The sequence below is a fragment of the Musa acuminata genome, chromosome BXJ3-4 (assembly GCF_036884655.1).
Source record: "Musa acuminata AAA Group cultivar baxijiao chromosome BXJ3-4, Cavendish_Baxijiao_AAA, whole genome shotgun sequence".
In the NCBI taxonomy this organism is placed as follows: domain Eukaryota; kingdom Viridiplantae; phylum Streptophyta; class Magnoliopsida; order Zingiberales; family Musaceae; genus Musa; species Musa acuminata.
Window position 1 is genome coordinate 4,176,786 of NC_088352.1, and position 27,017 is coordinate 4,203,802.

Sequence of the window (27,017 nt, forward strand, 5' to 3'; positions counted from 1 at the left end):
GCAGGTGGTATCATGATAAGAGCAAATCTTATTATCATTGGAGACGGTCAGGCAATTACGTCAGTGTCGATGCCAACGGTGCTGCCATCCGCCACCATCGACGTTGTCCGCTGCTAAATGTTAAAATTATTTTTAATTTTTAAATTTATATTTTTATTATTAAACCTAATATTGTTATAATAAAGGGACTTAGATATTATACTTTTATAATTATAGAAATATTAATATAATTTTTTCAAGTATAAAAGTCAGAATACTATAACTAACTACCCGGTAATATTACCGATTAGTGCACAAAAGTTTCTGTTATTGTTATTATTATTATTATTATTATTTTATTTGTTAACTGTTGAAACGTACTTAACATGTGTACTAAAAACTTTTTTTTCTCTCTTTTTGCAGTGATTGTTGTTGACACGTAGGTGTTCTCACAGAATCGGCAGATCTAAATCGAATCCGTCGTTGATGCTGATCCACTCCTGAGGGCCGCATTCCTTAGATCTCAACCTTACGTTCGTCCTCTCTTCATATCTCCACCGTCAATTTATTAGCGCCTCAACCTTCCGGTCGGATGTAGCTGTGGGGATGGACGGTCGAAATACGAGGACAGAGTCTTTGGACGGTTTAGATTGGATGATAGGGGAAACGGATTCGATTCGAATAGTAGAAGATCCTCATGGACTCATTCAATCATCAGTGGGTGACCGACACAACACACGAGGCGGACATATTGACCACAATAAATGTGCCGTGAATTCATCAAAGAGACGTGGCAATTGCCGGAACCACTCACCTAACCAAGTTGATCGGACGGTTTAGATCTCTACACAGACACGTGTAGCAGATCCAACTACTGCGTAATTCTTCATGTTCGAGTATGGTTGCGGCGTGGAAAGTTTGCACTATCATCCCTGCTAAGATATAAAATTGCAAACACCTTTCAAGGATGGATATATATATATATATATATATAAGTAAATATAAATATAATTACAAGATAATTATTTAGGATCCTTTATGTGAATATTTTGTTATTATTGAACTATGTACACATTAAAGTTTATTTAATTAAACTAATAATATTTAAGTTTTTATTTAAAGTTTTAGTAAAATTCTTTGATTCTCCTTCTATTTCTCCTTATATTACTAATAATAATTATCTCGTCTCTTCTAACTTAGTAAAAATCTTCTTAATATATATCCATTTAAATTTAAATAAATAATTTTATTTTATTTCCTAAACAATGTGGTGCTTATATGTATATATAACTATTTAAGACAAAAGCCACTTTCAAGGACGTATAAGCAATTTCAAATATTGTCCTGATAAAGAACATAATTTGACATTGTGGCGGGGACGAATATGCAATTTGGGCTTGGCATCGTTGGCTATAACCGTTCATTAATATGAAATAATTCGTTGGTCACACAGCCATCCCAACCGTCCATCACGAACTCCACGGTTGATGAAATCATTTGACGGTTCAGATCCTTAGAAAAATAACGGAAGTTTCGGAGAAAGACCGGTAATTCCACCTCGTCCCTCGAAACCCAGCCCACAGAAAGCAAAACCCGTCTTCCCCTCCTCATTCCCGGTTTCATTCTCCTGCGATAGCCACTGCGGGATCCGGAAATCCTAATTCTACCTCTGGTTCCTCGCCGCGCGGACGAGCCGTGGCGGAGCGGGATCAGGGTCTCCAAATCGCTCCCGAGGAAGCGGAGAAGGTTCCATCCTCTATGGGAACGGACCCGATTGAGGATTTTTGGATCGACGGTGGCGATTCCGATGGCGAGCTGCAGTACGCCCTTGGTAGCTTCCGCGACATGGTTCCGTCTGCTGGGTACCCGAAATCTTAACTCTCATCCATTTCACATGGTCACTGGTTGTGATTCGTCTGTTTATTTGTGTCTACTCCGAGATTCCTCGGGTGAGGCAGTTTTGGTGCTCTGGTGGGGTTTCACATCCTTTTTGTGCTAATCTAACGCGTTTTTGGGTTGACAATTGCAACAGAACGGGGAATGAAGAGACACACAGGGATTTCCGCAGTCTTGAGCAGAATAGCTCTGGAAAAAGGTAAAATTTTCTCTTCTTTTCCTGATAATTCTGGGAAACTTACAATTTCAGAGTCTATGGATTCTGGATTTGGATATATTGTACGATGAATTTGTTTCATCCAGCCGGTAGATATATATTTTGTAGACCTTAATCTTGGGAAAGGGAAAATATGACGATCCTCTCAAGTTCCTTATGTTTTTGTGTTTGTACATAAGAAGTGTCATGTGGGCATCAGCAATCTTATAATTGAAATTGGGGTGAATAATTTATTAGGAGAATCACCTATTTTTTATACATGGATTTACATTGTCTATGAGGAGTAATATGGTGTTAGTTTTAAGTTTTAATTTTTTATTTTCATACATTTGGATTTTGTACTTATTGAGCATCTCTTATAGCTGATACTTTTCCTACTAAAAGTTAAAGCCCAACTTAGGAGCACTTCTCTCTTTATCAGACCGCTTTAGTATGTCTGGTTTAGTGTGGACTTCTTCCATAAGGAGTAACAGTGACGTTGTATAAATTACAGTTCAATATGCCACCGTGTTCTTTAGTGACACTGCAATTTATATTTGCTATAAGGAGATGGATGTAATCATATTATTTCCATTCATTAAATTAAGTTAGAAGAGAGCAATGAGGTCTAACATCATTGAATGGAGATTTAAGTTACAACTGTCATCAAAGAAGTTTTACTTACTTCGTGGTTGTGAAAGGGGTGCAGGTCAATAAATGAACTCGAGTAAAATTATTTTGTTTACAAAAAGTGATTTTGGTTTTGTTTCATGAAGACTGAATGATGGTTTTAACTAAGAACCATATGTGATGGAAGGTGAAGTTTCTAACTCTATACATACCTGTTGCAAGATCAAGTTGCAATACTTCAATCTGCACTGCATAAGATACTAGGTTGCTGTCAAAGCTCTATAATTCGATAGAACCATTCTTATAACCTTGTAGTATTCAGATAACATAGTTGAGGCTACAATAGTACCTCTCTCTCTCTCTCTTTGACGCTTTCTAATGATGTAAAAAAACAGAAATATTCTTAAGACTGCTATTTCTTGTGTCACTTGCTAAGGTTGTTATTGGTTTATTCTTTAAATTTATGTTCAAATTTTTGGGGAGTTCATAAAAAAAAATTTGTATGATTTTTTCAGGGCAAGAAATGAGCCACATACATCAAAGTCTAAAGCCTGTCGTGAAAAAGTACGACGGGATAGGTTAAATGAGAGGTATCCCACTTTAAAAGAAAAAAATGCAAGCGTAGTATTTGTTTGGTACATGTTTTTTTGGTTCGTTGCTAGACCCTAATCTTGTGTTGCAAATGATTTTGAATGATTTTTTAGGTTCCATGAATTGAGTTCAGTCCTTGATCCCAATAGACCTCCAAGAGCTGACAAAGCAAGTATTTTAGGTGATGCAACTCGCGTGTTGATGCAGTTAAGAGCAGAAGCACAAGAACTTAAGGAATCAAATGAAAAGCTTCATGAAGCAATTAAGGATCTGAAGGTGTGGTTTACAGTCATATATATATATATATATATATTTTTTAATCTTTTCCCTACCTACGAATTACTATGGCTTCTAACAAGCATCTAACAAATTGGAATATGGTATTTCATGATGCATCTCTGTTGAGCCCTTCTGTTCCACTGTTCCTTTTTTCTATCTATAGTGAAAGGAGAATCAAAGACAGACCCATTGGGTTTCAGAAGAGATATGGATGGAGGGATAGTCACATGGTCTTGATATTGTTTTTCGCTATTTATCTGCACACAGGTTATAGGATTGAGTAATTATTTATTTTTCTTTCTAGACTGTCCCGATGAAGATTCTTCGGAGATTGTGTAAGGACATAGATCTCAGAGAACCAGGATGGCTTAGATTATGTTTGGTTATGTATTGCTTAGATCACCAAGGGAAATTTTGTTTGGTTATGTATGCTTAGATTATGTTTACAGTGTTGGCTTAAGATTTGTTTTGGGATCTAAAGGATTACAGACTCGATGAAATTACACAAATGTTTCAATATTAAGAAAGGGACTATCTTTATTAAAAACTTTAAATTTTTTTTTGAATGGATTATGAAACTATCTTGGGTTTTTCTTAGGCATGCTATTTAGCTAATTGTACTGTGAGATAAATCGGTAGACCAAGTGTTACTTTTTGTAACTGGTATTCTAATGCACCTTTATGATGTCTAGGTGGAGAAGAATGAGCTGAGGGAAGAAAAGATGAGGCTGAAAACTGACAAGGACAAATTAGAGCAACAAATCAAGGTCTTGAGTGTGCCTCCAGCAGGCTTCTTGCCACATCCAATGGCATTCCATCCTGCTGCTGCCCCTGCTGCATTTGTTCCACAGATTCAGGCCTCAACCGATAAAACAGCCCCATTTGCAGGGTTCCCTGGAATGGCAATGTGGCAGTGGTTGCCTCCTGCTGTCATGGATACCACACAAGACCCAAAGCTTTGGCCTCCAAATGCATAGCACTCCATTTCTTGTTAATCCCTTTTCTGATGTGAAAAAGGCTTTGCTTCTTCAATTGAAATTGAACTTCTAATATTAATGGATGCTTCTAATGTGATTATAATCTGCTAGGTTGTAGAAGATAGCCGAATCTTAGCTTATTTTTTGGATTGGATTTCCAAGGGTATATGGTTGCCAAGTTCCTTTTATGTGTAACCCAGTGGAGAACAATGTTTGTAGTTGAACGGACAAGCTTATTGATTAATCTTAATTCAATCATTCGGTATGTTACTTTTGCTTGTAACGATAGTTTGTGCGTGCTATTCTTTAGAACAAATAACTTGTGTTATTCTACTTCTGTTTGGTGTTTGGAGTTTGACTTTTAAATGTTCAAATATTGACTTACCAATATTGGCTGTGTCATCAATCCAATGACAATTTCAAATGTCAAATGTTGGAACTCTATGCTCTTGCAATCATGTTTGCATGTATGACGCCATGTCAAAGTTGAAATTTCGGAAGAGCACGACTCTTTGTCTTGGATTGTCTCTTAATGATTTAGATGATCAAGATCATATATCTATATATATATATAAATATATAATTGCACCTGTATGAGATGTGCAGGATCTTATTCTGAGAGCACGAATCATGAGATTTTGCAAGCATCTTATAGCGGAGGACCGTCTAATCGCGTTTATATCACAAATCTTATAGCGGAGGATCATCGAATGGCGTCCCTCTGTTAGAAATTAAGGAGTTACTGGAACGGTGCTGGGGCCCGGTCGACGAGCCAATACTGCTTAGGGTAGCAATGTCTTGTGGTTTCGGAAGAGGAAACGAACTAAATTATGTTCCCCGAACCCTGCGCCCGTAGACTTGCCGATTTCCATCGGTGAATCTACTATCGCTACGATCGCCGCTCAGTTCCTCGCTTGGATAAGAAGGCGACGACCCCAATTCGGTTTTCTGGTTTCGATCGGAACTCGAAGCACTTCAAGGTACGTGATCGCTGTTGTTGTATGTTTACGAGGTCATTATATTCGACTGATGCTTCGTTTTTTGCTTTAAGCTTTATGGAAGAGCTGATTGTTAACTCATACCAGTAGGCAGATAGGGTTTAGGACTGCATATTTGAGAAGATGATTCACGAAGCCGTGCCTCGAACGAATTTTGTGGATGTAGCAAAATCGATCAAGAGTCTGAACACAAGGAACCTAATTTTGTGGTTTTATTTAGAAAATAGCAATTTCATGCCAATATGTTCCAAGGAACACATTTTAGTCCAAGCCTGTCCTTTTATCGTTGAACGTATCGATAGTGTATCAATTTTCATCCGTTTTGGGTTGGGGCTTTTTACTGATGAGTTTGTTGAACATATTATGGCCTATTTTGTTGTTTTTTTTCTCCTTCAGACGATTCTGTATATACTGCGAAGTGTTTAAAGGATCATTTACCTTCTTCTCATACATCTACTGGTTGTTGTGAGTCCAAAGAAACACACAATTGTTCCCTTATGTTTTAAGTCCAAAATTTTCATGACAGAAGGTACTCTAAATGAAAAGGTAGAATCTTCACTTAACGATCAAAGACAAGGGACATGGAAGCCAAATGTTTGTAGCCCCACAATATAACAAATAATTATAATCATATGATTGATGATGGTAATGATGGGGATCAGAGTTTTGCAAACCAATACTTTGCAGAGGACAAAATAGTCAGTCGTGTAAATGAAACCGTTAAGATAATGTGGTAGAAGATAATGTAGTAGATGGTTTTTTCAAGATTAGAATTTTTGCCTATTAGGTTTGTACCTAAATATAGTCCAAGGAAATGGTTAGCTCTTCTTTCACTTACTGAAAGAAGAGTGATAATAATAAGAATGATTGTAACAACCACTGCAATAGTAATGACTAGAGCAATAAATAGAAACATGGAGGATTATACACATTAAGCAAGAGTCATCAAGATATGAAGACATAATTAACCTGATTCAGTTGAGAAATAGCTTCTTGGAAGATTTAAGCTAAGCTGATCCATTAAATAGAGAACCTTCTTCAACATCGTTTTTCAATGTCCCATTGAAGTAGACAATGATTATAGTATAATTTTTTTTTAGTAAGTTGTGTTCTTCAGTATCTGACTATCTGTTCTTGCTATATATGCATAATCACCATGGACTCAGTTAGTGTTGACTGTAGTTATTATGGTGTTTTGTTAATTCATTATCGGGCTCTATTAGTGGCCTAATATTGTAGATTATAAAGTCTGGCTTGTGACAACCGTGTCATTCTTCAAGTAGGTCTGAAGTTAAATTCAAAATCATGGAAGGAGCACGGATTCCTCTAAAGGGATGGCAACAAGCAGCAGTTGCTCTTGGTTCAGCTCTTGGTGCCTTGATGGATCCTAGAAGAGCAGATTTGATAGCTGCGCTAGGTGAGACCACTGGGAAGCCAGCTTTTCAGCGGGTACTTGAGCGGATGAGGAATAGCAGCGAAGGCAGAGTGAGTACATACATCTACTTGACAACCAAAGAAACAATCAGTTCTATATTTCTCAAGTAATGAGTTAATGTTGTGTCCCACAAAATGTTAGTAAAAGTTTCGTAGAGTGTGATCTTTTACACACCGTAGTAGTTATGTATTTGACTGGTCAAGATAACTAACTTCCTAAGATTTTAAAATAATAAGCTTATGCATGTGTATAGGTACATGAGAATATATGTGATATATCACATTAACCAGAGGTGGATGCAGGCATCATAAGGACCATCGATTTATTAACTGGATTAAAAACCCGACAGGATACCTCAATTTTCCATGTTGAACCCTCAGTTATGGCAATTCTTCTTCTGTGACATCTAGCTGTAATGCCTGTTAAGCCTATTCATTTGTTGTGTGCTTATTGACTGTGCTAGGTCTGATAGGTTGTCAGAACCAATATTGGACTGATTCTTATAATACAGACAATTTTACTGTTTCTGGTCGGAGTTTGATCACTGATAGAGGCTTATGACAATAAATAAATTATTTTGACACACAAAGGCAGCACCTTAATAGGGATTTGGAAGAGAACAACATGTGAATTCACATGAAACCCTATCTATTGGAACATTTTCCAAGTCAGAGGCTCCAGAATTCTATGGGAAGGTGATTTTTTTTTTTGGGAGACACATGCAGAAGTTTTTAATTTCGAACATCAATATTCTGAAGTGTGGAAAAGGAAACTTGCTTTTGCCAAATTTAGATGTGCATCAAATATGCGTTGGTGCCGAACACTTGAATCTTATGATCGGTAGGAGTCACATAACCACATGGGAAGAGATGATAGCCCTTCCTAAGGGTGAATTCCTTTGTCTATTGTTAACAATCTTAAGCAAAATTTCTAATAAGCATGAGATTCAACATAATCATCTTAGTATTTTCATGCACTTGACTATGGTAACTGGAGCATGCATGAGTTCCGTCACAAGTGTCGTCACAACTTAATTTTGTTACCTGATTCATCACAGAATGTTTTTCTTTCAGGAAGTTCTTCTAGAGCGTCCACGTGTAATATCTGCCGAAGTGTCACATGCCTGGGATTTGCCAGAAAGCACATTCGGTTCCGCTTATGCAAGATTCATGGGAACACGAAACTTCTCTCCGGATGACCGTCCGCCTGTCCGATTCATGGACACAGATGAACTGGCGTATGTGGCCACACGTGCTCGTGAGGTGCATGACTTCTGGCATGTCCTGTTTGGCCTTCCGACGAACCTGATAGGTGAGTCTGCTCTTAAAGTGATTGAATTTCAGCAAATGTTTCTTCCTATGTGTGCACTGTCAGTTGTTGGAGGTTCAGCGAGGTTTAGCGAAATGCAAAGGGCTCTCTTCTTCCAGCATTACTTTCCATGGGCTCTTAGGGCAGGTATGGTATCCACGGATCTAATGTGTGTGTACTATGAGAAGCATTTTCACGAGGACTTGGAGGATGTGCGGAAGAAATGGGGTATAATTCCTTGCCCTGATCCAAAAGGGAAAAGCTGAATTCGCATTTGGTTATTTTTCACTGGTGCTCAGGAAAATAAGATTGTTTCTTTGTGACTTGGATGACTCGGGTTCTGACTTACGGAAATCTTGGAGCGGAGCACAAGATTCTTCTCTTTTGCTCATGTAAATTTGTTTTATAGGAGTATGTCATACTTTTAAAAAAAGAATCATGTTTCAGGTGGCATAACCAGTCACGATCTTATTTACATGCAACCGAGTTGTACAGAGGCTGCAACTGAACTACAAACACTTGCCTCCGATAGAAGTATGAGTTTGCCGGATGTTTTGCATTATTAGGTGATGTTGTTTGTATTATTGAGTTGACAACAGCAGATACGCAAAGCTACAGATAAGCATAGGGGGCGGCAGCCCACGCCACACTACCAATGAATGTAAAACAAAAGGGATAATAATATTCATTTAAAATTGAGATGCCAATATTAAAAAGGTGGAATAAAATTGATTCTGGATGGATTACATGTTGATCTTAAAGATGGCGTCAAACATTCGATGAAAGAGAGAAAAATATTCATTCAAGTCCTATGTTGGATGCAAGAGAAAACTTAAAGTGAGCATACCATCATTGATTTAAATTTGAAAATTTTTGGTTGGTGATTCCAACACGTCAAGTCGACGGAGTTAAGGCCGTGACAAGACTGGTCCCAAATGTGATGCCCGATCTTAAAAGATGATGGATGAATCTTTGTAGCAAGTCAGTTTGACCAAAAGGTTAAAAGAGCCAAAGCAGAAGGACTAATGAGGTGAAACAGCTGTGGAAGAGGTCAAATTAGAAAGATAGTGATTAACCTACAAAACACATTTGCCAATTAGGCATAAAAATTACACATGCTCACTTGAAAAAGCATAAGCTCACCACAATGAAAACACTCTTCCGCTGCCTAATACGCTCATCTACCAGCCGTAGTGCACAACACGCAACACATTCGGGACCTGCTCGGCTGGGTATCGTCGTTCTCACTGTCATCGTCGCTATCGGATGCATTACTTGCTTCGTTCGTGGAATCCGAGGCACCGATAAGGCAGGAGATATGGTATGCATGGCAACAGAAGAAGACAACAACAGAGAGGTTCTGAATGTAAAATGGATCGAAGCACAGGCAACATCGGCCGCCCCCCCTAGTTTTGGACTTCAGTTCCATCGTCTTTATGCTGCTTGATGCTCTTTCAACTCTCTGGCCAAAAGATGTATCATCTTCCTTCTTCCTGTTTCCTTCTTCTTCGATTCCCAAGTGGACCGCACGCCGAGCTTCGTTGTAATACTTGACCAAAAGGTTCACACAGTCGGTCTGAAAAGTGTTCAAGCAAGATTGAATGACAAGATAAAATATGAAGAATAAATTCAACAAGTTAGAATACACGAAAAAAAAAAAGAAACTGCACCTTTAGGATATCATTGCATCCATGTCTCAGAGAGGTTTCTGTTCGATAATCAGTTATGATTTTCACAAGACGATCCCTTAACCTAAGAGCATTTACGGAAATAGAAATTAATTGCAACGACAATGACAGAAAAGAGCCAGCACAATGGTGCGACAGAGATGTATAGTATACGCAGATAAAATCTTTTTGTACAACAGTAAAAGATGAATGGATTATGAAACAGGTAGGTTATGCCAAACAAAATGAAAATAACAACCCACCAAGCAGGCAACTGAATCAACCTACAGGTGATCGACCTAAGCGATTCAATTGCACGAGGCTAATGTCCTGAGGTAGAGGGTCCAACAAGCAAAGATGTGCAAAATATAATACTACTAATTATTCATTCTCACCTTGGGATCTCTAATCCATCCGGAACCTTTTTGACAATATACAAGGGATCAAGGTTACCAACTGTGTGCTCCAGTAACATTCCTATCTGCTCATTGTTGTAAACAAGAACAATTATAGTCATAATATATAAATATCATGGAAAATGTCCATGTAACCTAGTTGGCTTCTCGTATGTACCATTTCAGGCTTACGGAGACATTGCTTGATCAACTCCTCCCATAAATCATCATCATGCTGCATAGTAACAAATTCTACAGCCTGCATGCGAAGTTCGGGATGCTCATGTCAGTTGCTTTCAAGATTTAAGAACATGACAAAGAAGTCATGGAAAAATAGACAACAATTAAAAGAAACTGCACTTAAAGAGGTAGAGAAGGGGGAGTCTAAAGGTCAAGAATGGATGGACATACCTCCTCCATATCCTCCAACTTGTTGATGATGACTGCAAGAGCTTGTTTCACGTTTCCCATCCTTCCAAGAATGAATACTTGCTCTCTAACAAGATCTTTTTTCACACAGATTTCATATGCCTGAGAGATGATGCTAGTCAGGCTTCCATTTTACCGGAATAATTAGCAAACCAGCACAGGGATATTAGGCTGAACCTTGTCTAGTCTATAGTGCTGACTGCTGCGAAGAAATGGGAGTAGCATCTTTGGTTCATATTCTGCATAAAGGTCAACCTGTAACAGAAAAGAAATGTTACCCATGCACATTATAAAAAAATGTAAACTTATGTCTCAGTACGAACATTATAAAGAAAATGTAATACTCATATTCTGAATTGAGTATGTTGTTTTATCAAACAAATGCTGATGGGTGCATATATTAGGACAAACAGTTAGAAAGAAAATTAGTTAATATATTATCGTGTTGCAAACTTGAAGGAAACAAGAATGATTAAAAAATGATATAAATAAATGACGAAAATCTTGAACTTTATATGCATGATGAGATCAAAGACAAAACATCGCACTTGATCACACCCGTCATTTCTTTATGCAACCTGTGGTTAGTTGAAGGATTCGACTTAATCATTCGTAAACATTGTATGCATGATAATAGGATGTGACTGAAAAATATAAAATAGAAAAACAAAAATATCAATTAGTGATCAAAGTTCAATAAATAAAAACCAGCAATTTTCTTGCCCAACAAATGAATATTTTAGGACAAAAAACAAGATAAAGAAAACCACCTGCAAATCATGAAATTCTTTACCAGCTTGTGGATCAATCTCAAACAGTGAATGCAGGTACAAATGTAACAAATATTTCTCATCACACTTTTTACTAGCTCCAATAAGTTGTCCAACAACTTCAGATGGTGGGATAAAATCCCTGTGTAGGATCAAGAGTTGTACAGCTCTTTTATTGTCCAGTGTCATCAATTCTACAACCTGCATGATATAGCAAATAAAAATAACCAAAGAGAAAAATAAGAAGAGAGAAACACACTGTAAAAAAGAAGTAATAACTATCATACAAGGGTCTTTTGTAAAAGAAGTTATAGAAGGAAGAAAAATTATTTATGATATCCATTGGTGCTCCCTTAAGTAACCCAGAAAATATTGGAACATCCTCCTTTTTGCAGTGATGGTTCATTCTTGTCAATTATGTACTCTGTTCCACTAAGGCCCATATGGAAGAGGGTAAATGTGCGATATTGCATGTTATCATGGTATAACTACTTTGCAACATGAACTCTTCCAAGGAGGTTTTTTGGCACATGATTTGAGAAGTTAGAATACCAGGACAGTACCTCAATTCCATGGCAACAAAATGAAGAGGGATTTTCATTCACACACGCACCCTTCTTATCCTTTCTCTCTTCTTTAAAAACATATGACCTCCCTCTTCGTCTTTCAATGCCATCCCATTCCAAGTCATTCTATTAGAGTCTGATGGCCCCACTGAGGACAGCATATGGAAAACCCAAGGGCAAAAAGGATGCCCTTCAAATTAGAAAGTACTTTACATGACAGAGAGCTCAAAAAGTAGAAAGTCCAACATGGTCTTCAATTTAGCTTTAAGCATAAGTTCTACCTAGCCAAATTCCAGAGCTAGTCAGCATCTAAGTTTAAGAGAGTCAGTTAGGATGTTAACTTTACGTTGCAAATTTCCATTGAAGATAAATGATATATTTTCTAATATTTTCCATTATGTTTATCTAAATGCTGCTTAAGTTATCATATTATTTTCAAAACTCAGTTTTAATCTCTCTAGTATTTTCTACCGTGTTTACTTTGTAACTTGCGTTCTTTATGTTTTAATTAAACCTGATAACTTGATCACTATTTCTCCTGTAAATGTTGAATGGGGCATGTACCTTTCTCTGCTTGCATATGATATTCTAGATGATGTACTATACATGTGTACTTTAGTAAGTGTATGCCATTCCTGTTGCTAGTACTTTGCAGTTTGCAGTGTGCACAGAGCATATCAAAAAAATCTGAAAACATCATATTATGCATTAATTTGGTCATGATATGATGCATTTGGTTCAAACCATGAAGATTGGTGTCCAATATTGGGTTCCATACGTTAACAGCCCAACTTTCATGGTCTCATGTGATTATTCAGCCTCGACTATAGAGAGTATATGTGAGGTAGGGATGAGCCCAAGCATGAAGGGCTGCCATTGCCTATAATCTAACAAATAAATACTTAAAAAAGCACCATCACGATAATTGATTGTGTTGTGATGATTCACACAACTCTATGTGCAAGGCCAAAGATTTGTTTAGCCATATGTTGGCATCATAGTTTGACATGATTGATGCTAATGCCTTCTTCACGATTTCAACTCACACTGACATGTGCCAACCAGCAAGACATTTCTTGTGACATACTAGTTTTGAACAAATACAAAGTATTGAATATATCCTTAAACTAATTCAATGCATCGGAAACAAGAATTCATATGTTTGCAAATGACCTTATGCAACAATATGCTAAAAAGAATTCAGATTAGAAATAGATGTTGTAGTCAAATCCATTATTATGCAAGTGCATGTGATAATTCAACTTTTTCTCTTCCAAATAAGTATGTTGGCTTGATCCAGCTAGTAAAGTCATTACTCATGTAATAAACTTAAATTTCCTTTGTATGGACACTATTTGTACTAAAGGTTTATATATGGGGACTGAACAATGCAAAGTAAAGCCACTATTTACAAATATCTACCCATTCTCTGTATAAAAAATAATAATTATTTTATGTTGCACTGCTATGTTATATCAATCTCCTGTGAGGAATATGTTGAGACCATGTATTGTTCATTATTGAGAATATTTTGAGAAGTTGAAGACTTGTTCATGAAATGGATCGCAATAAATATTTTTATCATAACATCCAACAGTTCACTATCGCATGATTTTGTTTTTCATGCAGAAAAAATTAACATACCTTGTCATGTATTGCATCGTGTAGACTATGTTTTTCAATGAAATCGAATATCTCAGGCTTCATCAACTGTAAAGATATACAGATAGACATGATCAACAAACACTCAAATCACAGCTGAATGTTGATGTTAATAAATGTCAGCATGAATTTCCAGGTTCTTCCTTTGTAGCTAGTTGAAATGTGCCTCAAAGGCATGCATGCAAAAACACAGATATGCAGGGACTGTGAAAACTGTTAAACTTACATCAGCGTATAACACAAAAGCCTTCTCATATTGAGTATTAATAATGTACAATTCAGCTAATGCCTGTCACAAAGAATTAGTAAATCACAAATGTCGCCAAGATAAGAACAATACAAACAAATTGTAAATTTTACCTCCTTTAGAAAATCAGTCATGGATGATGTATTAAGCTGAGGTTCAATTGCAGAGATAACAGGCATTGAAGAATACAGTGTATTTGGCCACGATTTGATTGTTGATAATAGAAGCTTGTGAAAAGATGGATTGGTAGCTAATGAAACAAGTCCAACCTGCATGTTGTATACATCTAACTGCACTTAGCAAATCATACAATAAGTCACAAAATGATGTTTGCAAAATAGCAAATATTGTTGTTTTGTAGCACGATGGTATTGCAATACTTTTGGGCACAAATCATGGCATGTTGATCACCATGGCCTTGTGCTACCTAGCATGGACAACAAATTTGTCTTAGCCACATCAGTACCTTCAGCATTAGTCAGCTTCGCAGGTGTCAATATCTTTTTGGTATGGTTCATGCCAACCCATGCTAACATATACCAACTAGCATGGTAATTCTTGGTAGATAGATCTAACATACGTACCTCATAAGCAGTATCACTCAGTTGTGGATTTTCAATAGGCATATAAGGAACCAAAACAGGAAGCTGGCGAAGATGAGCAAAGTGGAAAACCCATCTACCAAGGAAAAATACATGTTATTACATTGAAACATACCAGCATAAAGACAGTTTGGGGCTTTAACAAACCTTTCCCATGCTGAAGCAGAACTTCGAAGTAATTTAGGACACAAAGATGCAGCCTCTGCATACTTCCTTTCGATAATTAAATGGTCAAGGTATCTTGAACCCACCTGGCATTCAAGTTATTATCCACAAATTTTTCACAGAATCAGATTAAAAAACTGGGTTCCACTTTAAATGATGAAAATTGCGTTCTAATATTGAAAGTCAGCAAGAAACTATGGAACCACAAATTAAAATAGTTAGGAGATGATTGGATATTATGATGATTAACTTCTACAGAATGGAAAGAGATCGTGTCTCAATCAAGGACAATGAACATAATATTTAAGGAAGCCCTGCATATTAAAAACTAAAGGACTATGAAGTCTAAACATCATTGTCAAAAGGTATTTTGTCAATTTTTTAGAGGATAATAAGTAATTAACATCCCACTTGCATATTATGCAGTACTCAAATTTACACTTTAGTTTCCATAACATTTGCAACTCAAAATTATCATGGTTCATGGTGATTGGCCTTTTTTATGTTTGTTTGCCCATCTCAGGAATAGTGAATTCTATTTCAGGAGACTTAAAACATCAAAATAGAAGAAAGCTATACATAAGAAATATAAAGTTCACATGTATCCTGAAACTTTGCTAGCTCTCAACTACCCTGAAATTCAGTGGCATTTCAAAGTTCAAATTCTTCACAAAATAAAAGTCAAACTGATCATTCTTTGTTTTTTTGCCTTCATAAGTAAATACGGAGAAAGTTTGCATATGCTAGATAAATACCATTCTGAGAAAATTGCTCAATACTTAAGAGCTATATATAAGCACTTGGCAAGGACTAGAATAGATCAGCAAAGTGCATGTCTTGCTTAAGTATCACAAATGCAGATCCTCCAATTAGAAATAAAAAAATAAGAATACAAAATTAATAAGTAGCAGACATTTTTAACAAAGGCCCAAGTGTCAGATGAGTTTGTTTGCATCAGCCACCTGATTAATTATAAAATGGTCATTTGATAAAAAAAAGGATTGCCAAAATAGAATACCTCATCAAGGAGCTCAGTTCGTCCTTGACCTGCTTCAACTGCAGCTAAAGCTTTTTCATGCCAACCATGTTGAAGAAGCCAAGAAATATGATCTTCAGCATCTCTGGCCATTAAAACTTACAGTTAATAATGACAAGTTACAACCTTATATGACACACAAATATGATTGACTTAATAATGGCAGACAATAATCTTAACCGCAACAAACAAATAAATTTAAACAGACGATAAAAATTAATGTATTATAATATTATATCAAATTAAATTTCAAATGCACAAATTACAATATTATAATTTATTTTTAAAAAAGGAAATGAGTTAAAGGGCACCGTGCCTTGAAAACAACATTTAACAATTACAAGAAGTGAAGGAAGAACTAAAGCCTAATGTCAAAAATAAGTAGATTCAGATAAATAATTTTCAACTATTTAGCTCTTGAACAGCTAAAGAGTTATAAAGAACAAAAGCCTCGAGTCTGACATGGTTACGTTCAGCAACATGGATCCTCACATTTAGCTCTTCAACAGTTTAAAATTAATTTCAAAGAAAAGCACGAGTTTTGATTTAAAAAGACATGCACACTTAAAGACCACAAACCTAGGTCTTGCAATTACAACATCCTTAGGTGATACTATATAGTACAATGGTTCATCACCAGCAGCCCACTGACCTCCTGCATAGCTGCTTCCTACATTCAAAAGCACAAGCAACATAAAATTAGTCTTGCTCTCATAGTTTTTTTTTTTTTTTTGTGCTCACATATTTACTTATATTACTTGAAATGAGAGGTCAAAAAACCTGAGAATGGAGCATGTGCAAGGGAATAGTCCTTTGCTTTATAATGCTCATAACCATGGACAGGCAAAGCATCTGTTGTTAGCTCATCATTTTTCCATGTGACTATTCGTATTTCAGGTCTCTGTGCAGTTCCCTACAACAAATTTCAAACAGCAGCTTGTCATGCAAAAGTTGTGCTTGAAGCCTAGAAGTAAACAAACACTACAAAGCCAGAATTGAAATCAAAATTAAAATAGAAGCACATTATTATTTTCATTTTACCAATAATTAATATTTAATATACGAATATTTATAATTAAATAATTATTCATATATAATATTTTTATTCATTATTGAGTTAGATTGTGTGTTAAACATTTACTATGTTTTATTTTTTTTATTCAATGATCATAATATGCAATAGCTATAATAAATACTTTATATATTATATGCATGTAAAGGTAGAGATATTTAAATAATAGAAGCTAATGAATAAACACATACAAAATGGATTATTAATAATAGTAAAAAAATAATAAGATTGATTACAAAAATCTGGTTATAAAGAGATGTATAATTATATAGAAGGAAGGACATAATTGATTTATTGTGATTTAAATATAAATACAAAAAAGACACTTTTGACCAGGGTTCTCAATTTCTGTGTACCACCCAGTATGGGTGGTACATATTGGTCCGAGAGAATATCGGTACGCAGACCGTCCTCTATCAGGCGGTACCAGTGTTTTGATCCTGTATCGAGCGATACGAGATCTGTATCGAGCGGTAACGTTCGAAATCTGATCGTTACCGAGGCACATTGATCGGTATATGCCTCGAATTTTGATCGTTACCAAGGTGTACCAATCGGTACGCCCCAAATTTCTATCGTTACCGAGGCGTACTGGTCGGTAGGCCTCAGTATTTTTGGAGATTTTTTAGTTCCTTTTGGGCGTACCACTGGTATGCCTCGATACGAACTGAAATTGAGAACCTTGCTTTTGACACTAGAAGCTCTTCCATTAGAATTTTAAATCCTTCCCAAAGGAAAATATGAATTTTCCTGATCTAATGCCCCAACCAAAATAAAATTCAAATTGCTCATTCTGAATTGGGTTCCAATGATCAAATCTTGCTAACCAAACACCATCTAGAACTACTCATCATATAACACATGTAAGCCTCTTCATCAATACTTGTACCAGTAATTTGCAAATAATATGAGAGAAGTATTGTTACTATCTATTTCTTATCCTCATGAATAATATATAGCAGCCTGTAGCCCTCCCTAATAGTACTTATCCATTATCAGTGAAATACTATGGCAGGTTGATCTAAAAGATCAACAAAGAAAAGAGACAAGAAAGAAATGTTATTCACACTACCACCATAATTGTAGGTCATATTCACTCTAGTCTTTAATGTCCTAAAATGTTTGCAGAGTTTGTGGCTACTTTACAGAAAGTGCATGTCAATTAATAGGACAGATTGGTACAAGAAGAATCATTAATAGCATTGATGAAGGTACCACATTTTAATCAATGATCAAGGGCATATCAATGAAATAGTAAAGTAATCATGTTACAGAATGTTTTTAGAGATTGCTAAGATAATCTCAGAATCAAGGTTCAAATTCTTAGTCATTTACCTATTTTAACACTTGTCAGACTGTACTTTTTACATATTGCGCCGGACTCATTGCTTTGGTCAATGTCCATATCCCAGCATCCTCAAGCAATTGCATCATCCAATTGGATCTTTATATATCCTAAACTTTCCTAATTTGTATCCCTATTATAATGGTCCATCACTTCATTTATATTTGACTTATAAGTATGACTGTCATCAGTGTTTAAACTATTAAAGAGTAAGAGATCTTGAATGTCTTGAACATGTCCAGTAGCTATTACTACAAAACCAATCCAGACCAAGTAAAATGGAAAAGGACCTAGCATATGTTAATATGTCATGCCCATAGCCTTCGGCAATATTGTGAAACTTCATACCAAATCAATACTAAGACTTGTAAATATATTTGCTATAAAAGAAAAACCAACAACGAAAACAAAAGGTAACAAGTTGGTCAATCAAGTGAAACACATTATCATCTTTCCACTAGCATTTGAAAAGCATGAAAAGGAGGAAAAAGGAACAGTGATGCCCCTTATTTTCTAATATTAAGCCAATGTTGAAATCTTTTGACCAATTTAAGGAAATATCACATACAAATAAATTAGATTAGCCTTTAAGTTCCATGAATAACACTTTTCCCAAACAAAAAGAATGTCCAGACAAAAGAGCAATACAACATCCAAAAAGCATAAGGAGATGAGAAGGCTAACAATGAAAGTTCAACTTGCAAAGGAAATGCCAAATGATATTCAATCTGTTATTGTAGTATAGTAAAGCGACAACATGATTAACTACAGAGAGTTATGAACTACCCAAAGAATGAAAATGAAGAAAATTGAGTGTGAATTAATAAAATTTCTATATAGTTCATGATCAACATTGCTGCAGCAAAATTACCTGACGGGATGGCACAGTACTTCTAAAGTCCTTTTCTGCATTCTCCTCCGGAATGTAAGCGAGTACAACTAGAGTATCACCAAAAGGAGCAATACCAGATATATAGTAGCTAGTCTGAAAAGATGCCACAATATCCACATACTTTGTGCTAGATATGGAGATCGTCCTTTGTAGCCCATTTGCTCCATTAGATGGGTTGGTCTTAATTGCTGCAATTTTCACACATGTTCCCCAGCCAACAACCAAGAGAGTGTCATCCTAGGCAAGTCAAAAAAGTGATTAGAATGTAATTTTGGATTCTGCAGTGCAGATTTAAGAAAGAAATATAAAAGCAAGAACTCTAAATCAAATTAATTATAAAAATGAAACAGTAATTTTATGACTATTTTTCTTTTGTCACTACAATAAAAAAAATGTTCTCCTTGGTGCAATTGACTCTATTCTATCACCATCAAGAAAATACCATGTCCAACTAAATAACCACCCTAGTGTCCATAACCCTCCAAAAGATATGAATTAAAAGAAACATCCAGTGCAAACAAGCTCTCTGTCTCCTAAATAAAGTACTAAAACAAATTATGTTACTTTTGGGACTCCAACAATGATATTAGTGTCAATAAATCTCCATTACACATAATAAGCATTTTGGAAAAGTCTACATCCAAATGAAATAAATCAATCCTCCAAGTTCTTAGATACACAAAAATGCATCAGGGCTTTTAATTTCGAATAATATCGTCTGGTACGAGTGGTATGTACCGGTCCGACAGCATACCGATACGTGGACCGCCCGCTACTGGGCGGAACACTCAATATCACCTCGTATCTGACAATACGGGGGTATATCAGACGGTAACGATTGAAATTTCGACCGTTACTGCCCGACACAGCTCGGTAACGGTCGATTTCGACCATTACCACTCGGCACAGCTCGGTAATGGTCGATTTCGACCGTTATCGATCTGTAACAGTGCTCTGACCATTGGAGCCCTTTCTCATGGGTTTTTAAACTCATCTTCTCCCCCATTTCACTCTCACACTCTCTTAAACTACCTCAAACTCATTTTTTCTCACATTTATACTCTCCTAAACTTTACAAAGCAACGATTTGTGAATTGAAAATTCAAATGAATTTTCTATAGATATTTCAATATTTATAGAAGAGCAATCCGTAAAGGACCGAAATACGAACCTTGCACAAGGCTATTCCTCAAAGTCCGTAAAAGATATGTGATACTATTCTTACCTAATTTACATTGATTTTGCTAAACTTATACTATTACTATATTTATTTCTAACTTAAAAACCTTATCCTAACTTTTTTTTTTAATTTTTAGGTATTTTCGGAGGATTTTACGCTTAAATTAGGTGTACCGCTCGGCACACCCTAGTGTACCACTCGGCACATAGTACTATACTGTACCGAGCGAAACTCGAAACTTTGATATGGTATGAAATTTCAATACTTGAAATGCATAACATTTTGTCCTTGAAAATTAAAAAAATTACTTTCTAATATCAAATATGATAAAAAACTTAAGCAACTTTGAGCACATGGCTGCTTCATTCATGGGGTCTCAATAAATTCAAACATACCTAATCTTTCCCTTGATCTCTAGCAATCCCTACCACAAGATGAACTAATTAAATAATTATCAATTTACAGCAGAGTAACTTTATCATTAAGCCAAACCCCAACCTCAATAATAATTTCATTAAATCTCAAAAAATTGATATTAACTGAAGCATATGCCTAATCTGCTACTGTAGCATGTTATTTGTGTCAAATAAATATCAATCTTGGGCTGACTAAATAACTGCATCTCTTTCCACATTATATGATTTATTTTAATAACATTGGATAAGAATCTAGTATATAGCAAGGTTTTAAATATCGGTCCAATACCAATTTCGATGATCTACAGGACCAGTATAATACAGGTATACTGGGTGGTATACTAACTAGTAATGCCTGATATCATCCAAAGAAAATAACAATAAGTTAAATACCAATATATGTTTCGGTATTGGGCCTTCCTCAAATCGATAAATAGTGGCCAGTATGCACCATATCCTACCGGTTTTGAGTCCATGTTATTGAAACTGTTTATGTGGTTGCATTGGACAAACCTGCCAAACCAAGTGGGGAAGTAAAAGCTCAGGTCGTGGGCTCCCTCGTGGCCTCTCAATAAATGAGATACGTTGATTGTTTGCCATGTCATAGATTTTCACCCCTGCATCATTAGCCCAAGCAATGAGATTTGTTCTCCATTTAACAGCATGTATTGGACCTTCACCATCATGGAGAACCTGTATGGAAAAATAGGAACAAAAAGAAAAAGAGATAATGTCACAGTTTCCTCGAAGTATTACAGCTCTTCTATAGAAACTTTTGGAACGCAAAACAAACCTGTTTACCATATCCTAGCCAATTTTTCAGGTTCAAAAAAAGTTGACCAGCCAAACCGCCTGTAACAAATCTCCTTGAGGGTTTACGTGAAAAGTCGGGATCTAGAGCTATGGTTTTCATGGGGCGGTGATACTCAAATTTTAATCTTTCATCAGTGAAGAGGCCATTTACCACCACAGATCCATCATCTGAACAGCTACCAACATATTCACCTTCTGAATCAAAACTAATATCATTCACAGTGGCTGTATGAGAAGCATATTCTTTAACCTGTAAACACAAAAATTATCCAAGTTGGAGCAACATGTGTTAGGGAGGATAGCAGTAGACAGCACAACCTCTAAATAAGAGAAGAACGTTCACAAAAGTTCTAGAGAAAATAACTAATGTCATTAAGAATAAGAAGATACTCTGCTCACCCTGAATGTTGTTTAAGTTTATCATAGGCGAACCAATTATTTATCCATGCCTATAGTAGGGATCCGAATTCATCTCTAAGTCCAAGTCCATAAGATCAGAATTGTAAAGTGGCCTTAGGACCTAGGATTTAATATAAGATATTCTAGATAAAAAAATAAAAAATTTTAAAAAAAGATAATAGAAAAATCATGTCTGCTAACTTCTAGAATTTTTAGAATATGTTTACAAAAAAAAATAATGCTAATTAGGAGAAGATTTTTTTTATTAAATTTGATTCAGAAGACTGTGATTCATGATAGTTTTTGGATTTGCAGGAACTACTCCATGCATTAGTTACTAGTAGATATGTAAACACCTTTCCCCAATCTTGATCTGACAGTTCCACATCTAAGGAGGCAGGTGGAGCACACAGATGACAAGTGGGGCTCATATCAGTCGACTATTGATATGTAAGATCTGGAAGGATAGATATCAAACGTAAAATTGAACAAGATCTTCACCTCAATTATAAGTACAGTTGGAGAAGATTGACAGACTCTCACTCTCACCTCTTATATGTTAAACCTCCCCTCCTCTTTCTTCCTTTTGTTTTTTTCTGCAACCTACCAGACCTGGCAGTTCATGCTGCCATTATAAACAGCCTTCTTCCTTTCATCTTTGCTCTCTCTCTTTTTTCCTTGAAGCTGCCATTGGATGATTGTGATCATTCAAAGGATCACAGATCAACTGATTTTGGATGGTTCCAATCGACTCGATTAATCTTTCAGGCAAAGAAATGCAAGAAACATTCATAATTTCTGTTGATTGATACAAATAATGATCGTCCTAAGATATTGATGATAAATCATTCCCATAGGTCATAAGAAAGAGGATGGAATGTCAAATTAGAGCCAAATGCAATTAAAATTTCAATGTTTAATTTAAAAAAAGAACAAGTGATGAAATTAGTTTTATTTGAATAGCAGTTCTCCTGACTTAAATCAGAACCTGTAAATATGCAATGACAATTTCTGGAGTTGAACACAAGATCATCCAGTAGAGGTCATCTGCCATGGGTCAACTTAAAAGTTGATAATGATATAGGTGCAATTCTAGTCACTTTCTGAACAAACAACGTTGAAGCAATGTGAGGACGCAAGTTCAGGATAGTGTCGTTTGAGCTGAAAGATTAGGATATAAGAAGAAACCAAATAGACACAAAAAATTCAAAGGTAGCAAACAAAGCAACCAACAAAAGGATATAGAAGTCTTTCCTTGGAGATTCACATCATGTATCGGACGCAAACGTGACAAACTTATTCTGATCCCAATCGCGATTTTGAAGAGGATTCAGATCAAGATCTTGATAAGCAAGGGAAATTAGGCAACTTATCATCGCACGGCTCCCTATTCTAGACATGATCAAACTTACCGCAAACGGAAACGATTCTAAACCGCACACATGGTTGATCATAGATGCAAACTTTAATCGATAACAACATTATATCCTCCAATCCAATGAATCAAGGGCTTGAAATGAAGCGCAACGCTAGAAACAAAAACTGCCCAAAGAAAGGGAAGTCAGCTGTATTCGACCTGATTGCCCTGGAAATCGAGGATATGGACGGTGCCGTCATGGGTGCCGAGGGCGATCATACGCTCGGCAACGGCGATGGAGGCCGCGGCGTCGTTGGAGAGGAGGGACGGCACGCTGCCTCCTAGGCGCTGGTACTTGAGCCTCGGCTCGCCCTCCTCGTCCTCCCGCTCCTCCTCATCTTCTTCCTCCTCGGCGTCGTCGTCTTCCTCCCTCTCGTCGTCCCCGTCGACGCCGTTCTCCGGTGGGTGGTTCGACGCCATGATCGCCAGCGGCGAGATCCAATCGCAGTCTCGGGCGGTCTCCTCTCCTCTCTGCGGACGATTCGGTTCGTCGGTTCGAAGCGCCGGGCGATTCCTGGAGACCGAGTTAACTCGGGAGGTATGGAGGGAGGGATCAACGTGTCGAAGCCAACAAGAGGCAGAAGCCAAGCAAACGGAGGCTCCCCTTCTCAACCTTTCCTCGCTGTCGATTTCTGCTTTTAGATCAAAAGAAAAAAGTTATTTCTTCCCTTTTTTTCTCCCGGGCCCAACACAGCGGCCCATTACCCACTACGTCATTGACGGACAGCTGTGGGACCAGACCGGCTTCCTCTCCAACCTATCAACCATGGTGCGGGAGCGGGTCCCGAACTCTGAGCCCACTCACATTTGCTTCGTTGTAACGGCCGTTGTATAATGAAAAAAACAAACTTATCGAGTTTTTAATCCTATTGAGATTAATTAAATGAAATAAATTATTTTTCTATTTTATTGTACGATCAAATCTTTTGTCCATTCATTGTGTCCTATTCAAATAAAAAAACAAAATCAAATTCAAGAAATTAAATATTTTTATAAATAATTTAAACTAGTGACTAATATATAATTGTGATTCTGATAAATTTGGAATTAAAATTGAATCGGTAAATCATGAAGATTAGATAATTATTTACCAAAACTAAAATATAATTACAGTAATTTTGTAAAGTAAATCTAATCCAAGTTTCTTTAGATTGGATCCACATCCAATAGGATGCATGGCCACTGTTTCGAATCCTCTCGAGACACGTTGGATATGCTTTGCCGTAGCTACATCACATCGAACGGTCAAAGATCCTCCACATCTCACCTATGGTGGCATGTCATGAACATGACATGTTGTGAGCGGTCGAGCAAGAATTTGATGGCGTCATGTATCGCATGTGCCATCCTCACCTCTATTAAATGGAATTTGACGGATGCCACTTGGGACTGTGGGGTATGTGTACGTGCATTCCACGCACGACACTATGAAAACAGATTGTTCTCGTAAGTTGTTATTAAACTTGGATTAAAGATCGATTTTACATATCCAAGATTTGTATTATTTGATGGGGCAATGTGAATTGCTAGAAACATGTGAAATGTATGGCCAACCTAAGGAAAGTTTTGTAAAGGACCGAAGCATGTTAGCATGAGAAAAGAGATTTTTTTTGTAAAGAGATTTAATTTGAAATTATTATTTATCCGAGTCTAATATTTAAATCATTTAAGAGGGTTTTTCTTATTTTGTCTTTAGTCAACAAATAATTTAAAATACCTCAACTTTTTTTAGAATAGACTCGAGTTAAATAACAATAATTTGAAGCACTTCATTTTATTTGATATTATTTTAAAAACCTAAGGACTTGACTGTATCGATATGTAAAATATAGGATTATTAATCTAGTAGAAAAAAGAGGAAAATAAATATTTAATTTAATATAAGTAAATAGAATTTTATACTCGATCTTGTAGACACATATAGAATTACGTAGAAAGTCGTATTTGATGAAAGTCATATATACGACTTGGAGGGTGATCTTTCGTATCTTTCCATATTCACCTGGGTCAAAAAGCTAAAATAAGTAATTCATTTTTAGTTATTTTGAAAAGAAAACTAATTATTTAACCTCTTTCGTATCCATATCACGTCCAGATATTATAGAAGAAAAATTTATAAAATCGATTAGTTAACATGTTGGTTAACCAAACACAAAAAGAAATCATTAGCTTATCAAATTATTTATCAAGCCATAAAATAGATTCAATAAAAGATATAAACGATTCAATTATCTATTTTACATCAATTAATATATGGAGTAACTCCCAATAGGGCATCTTGAAAATGTTTGAATTGAAATATAACTTTTAAATTAAGTTCCAAATTAGTAGGGAGTGACAATGTCATGTACAAAAAGGAAGAGACTCGTAGAATTGCATAGGCAAAAAGAGTTTTTTTGCATATTTTCATTAATCCATGAACATGATCTTTATAAACACATGAATCCATACGTTTCAATCAGAAAAGAATCAATAGAAAAAGAATCAGACAATATCTTTCTCCAAAAATCATGATCAACTAAGCTATCTCAAGTGCTTACTTAAGAATAAGAAAGAGAAATCTTATGAAAATATTATGGAATAAGGATTGATCCTATTCATGAGGATTATGTAAATATCCTATTCCAAAAATAAAAAATTTGAAATAATTAGTACTTTTACATGTACAGAATGAAAACTTCATTCTCGATTCTACGAGAATTTTTATGAAAGTGTTTCATTTGCTTCTCTTCCATAGAAGTTTTATTTTTTGAGAATATATCCTTATTTTTGGTATAATTCTTCTTTTGATGATCAATTCAACCTTTGATTAAAAGGATAGATCTTGTTTCTATTTCATCTCTTCAATAAATTTATAATAAGAATAACAACCCTATTATTCTAATGGAGAGAAGAATCTATAATTGCCTTTTCGAAAAAAAATTAAATGAATAATTTTAACGAAATCTTTCTATTTCTTATTTCACTATATTCAACTCCATGTATTCCTCCATCAGTATATTGAATATACAAAAATGACTATAATAGAGTTTTTATTATTCATATTAATAGCTACTATAGAGGAATATTTTTATACGGTGCTAATGATTTAATAACTATCCTTGTAGCTCCAGAATGTTTTAGTTTATGTCCCTATCTATTATCTAGATATACCAAGAGAGATCTAATGAACTCATAACATATATGAATTCGGTTAGGAGTTCCCTATTATCTAGGAATTAGGTTCAAGCTTTCCCAAGCCCCTTTTTATTAATGGACTCCTAACATATACGAAGGTGTACGGTTCATTCGATAAATTCATAAATCTATATTTATCTCTAAATTGTTTATATTTTTCAAAACTCCATAGACATGTAAAAAAGAAATGCTATCCCCACTCGGACCAATACAGCTTTTATCAAAAGTTTACTGTATTCTTTTTATTCAAAACAACGAATCTCCTTATGATAAATATATCAATTTTGTAAGTTTGTTATTATGGGTAGTTCCTAGGAAGGATCAAACTAATGACATATACAATGCTTGAATTATCGATGTAGATGTTATATAATTGATTCTCCTCTTTTAGAGACTACGAGTATAATAGGAGCATACATCGACAAAAGCATCACCTTAAGACGATCATCTCATGGCTATTAAGAATGAATCAAATCAG

At 35.8% G+C, this 27,017-nt stretch overlaps 3 protein-coding genes and 1 pseudogene across 4 annotated transcripts; 3 read left to right on the forward strand and 1 right to left on the reverse strand.

Moving 5' to 3' along the window:
* Positions 1-1,553: 1,553 nt before the first annotated feature.
* LOC135634939 (transcription factor ILR3-like) lies at positions 1,554-4,813 on the forward strand. Its single transcript, XM_065145695.1, has 5 exons — positions 1,554-1,841; positions 2,012-2,074; positions 3,217-3,291; positions 3,406-3,568; positions 4,264-4,813. Exons 1-5 carry the CDS (start codon positions 1,738-1,740, stop codon positions 4,546-4,548), a joined length of 690 nt encoding a protein of 229 aa, XP_065001767.1. The 5' UTR covers positions 1,554-1,737; the 3' UTR covers positions 4,549-4,813.
* Positions 4,814-5,322: 509 nt separating this feature from the next.
* On the forward strand, positions 5,323-8,851 carry LOC135635639 (ubiquinone biosynthesis protein COQ4 homolog, mitochondrial-like). Of its 2 annotated transcripts, none has more exons than XM_065146861.1 (3): positions 5,323-5,528; positions 6,827-7,031; positions 8,055-8,851. In XM_065146861.1, the coding sequence occupies exons 2-3, from the start codon at positions 6,852-6,854 to the stop codon at positions 8,553-8,555; spliced, it is 681 nt and encodes a 226-aa protein (XP_065002933.1). In that variant the 5' UTR covers positions 5,323-5,528; positions 6,827-6,851; the 3' UTR covers positions 8,556-8,851. The 2 variants fall into 2 exon arrangements, with proteins under 2 accessions (XP_065002933.1, XP_065002932.1); XM_065146860.1 differs by having other exon boundaries at positions 5,328-5,528; positions 6,830-7,031.
* Positions 8,852-9,315: 464 nt separating this feature from the next.
* On the reverse strand, positions 9,316-23,988 carry LOC135636816 (vacuolar protein sorting-associated protein 41 homolog). Its single transcript, XM_065148881.1, has 19 exons — positions 23,522-23,988; positions 21,527-21,796; positions 21,247-21,426; positions 19,117-19,374; positions 16,609-16,741; positions 16,408-16,498; positions 15,811-15,913; positions 14,775-14,878; positions 14,610-14,703; positions 14,139-14,294; positions 14,005-14,067; positions 13,761-13,826; positions 11,551-11,751; positions 10,958-11,035; positions 10,763-10,882; positions 10,530-10,610; positions 10,352-10,437; positions 9,960-10,041; positions 9,316-9,865 (listed from the first exon to the last, which is right to left on the reverse strand). The coding sequence occupies exons 1-19, from the start codon at positions 23,780-23,782 to the stop codon at positions 9,467-9,469; spliced, it is 2,826 nt and encodes a 941-aa protein (XP_065004953.1). The 5' UTR covers positions 23,783-23,988; the 3' UTR covers positions 9,316-9,466.
* A 2,079-nt stretch (positions 23,989-26,067) lies between these two features.
* On the forward strand, positions 26,068-26,657 carry LOC135635073 (NAD(P)H-quinone oxidoreductase subunit 2, chloroplastic-like; annotated as a pseudogene).
* Positions 26,658-27,017: the final 360 nt, after the last annotated feature.

Excerpts from the sequence above, each read along its gene's own strand:
- LOC135634939 (XM_065145695.1), top strand. The coding sequence starts at position 1,738 with ATGGGAACGGACCCGATTGAGGATTTTTGGATCGACGGTGGCGATTCC. Across the intron at positions 1,842-2,011 it reads GACATGGTTCCGTCTGCTGG|AACGGGGAATGAAGAGACAC; the intron begins GTACCCGAAATC and ends CAATTGCAACAG. Across the intron at positions 3,292-3,405 it reads CGGGATAGGTTAAATGAGAG|GTTCCATGAATTGAGTTCAG; the intron begins GTATCCCACTTT and ends ATGATTTTTTAG.
- LOC135635639 (XM_065146861.1), top strand. The coding sequence starts at position 6,852 with ATGGAAGGAGCACGGATTCCTCTAAAGGGATGGCAACAAGCAGCAGTT. Across the intron at positions 7,032-8,054 it reads GGAATAGCAGCGAAGGCAGA|GAAGTTCTTCTAGAGCGTCC; the intron begins GTGAGTACATAC and ends TTTTTCTTTCAG.
- LOC135636816 (XM_065148881.1), bottom strand. The coding sequence starts at position 23,782 with ATGGCGTCGAACCACCCACCGGAGAACGGCGTCGACGGGGACGACGAG. Across the intron at positions 10,883-10,957 it reads AGCACTATAGACTAGACAAG|GCATATGAAATCTGTGTGAA; the intron begins GTTCAGCCTAAT and ends ATCATCTCTCAG. Across the intron at positions 10,042-10,351 it reads GATGGATTAGAGATCCCAAG|GTTAAGGGATCGTCTTGTGA; the intron begins GTGAGAATGAAT and ends AAATGCTCTTAG.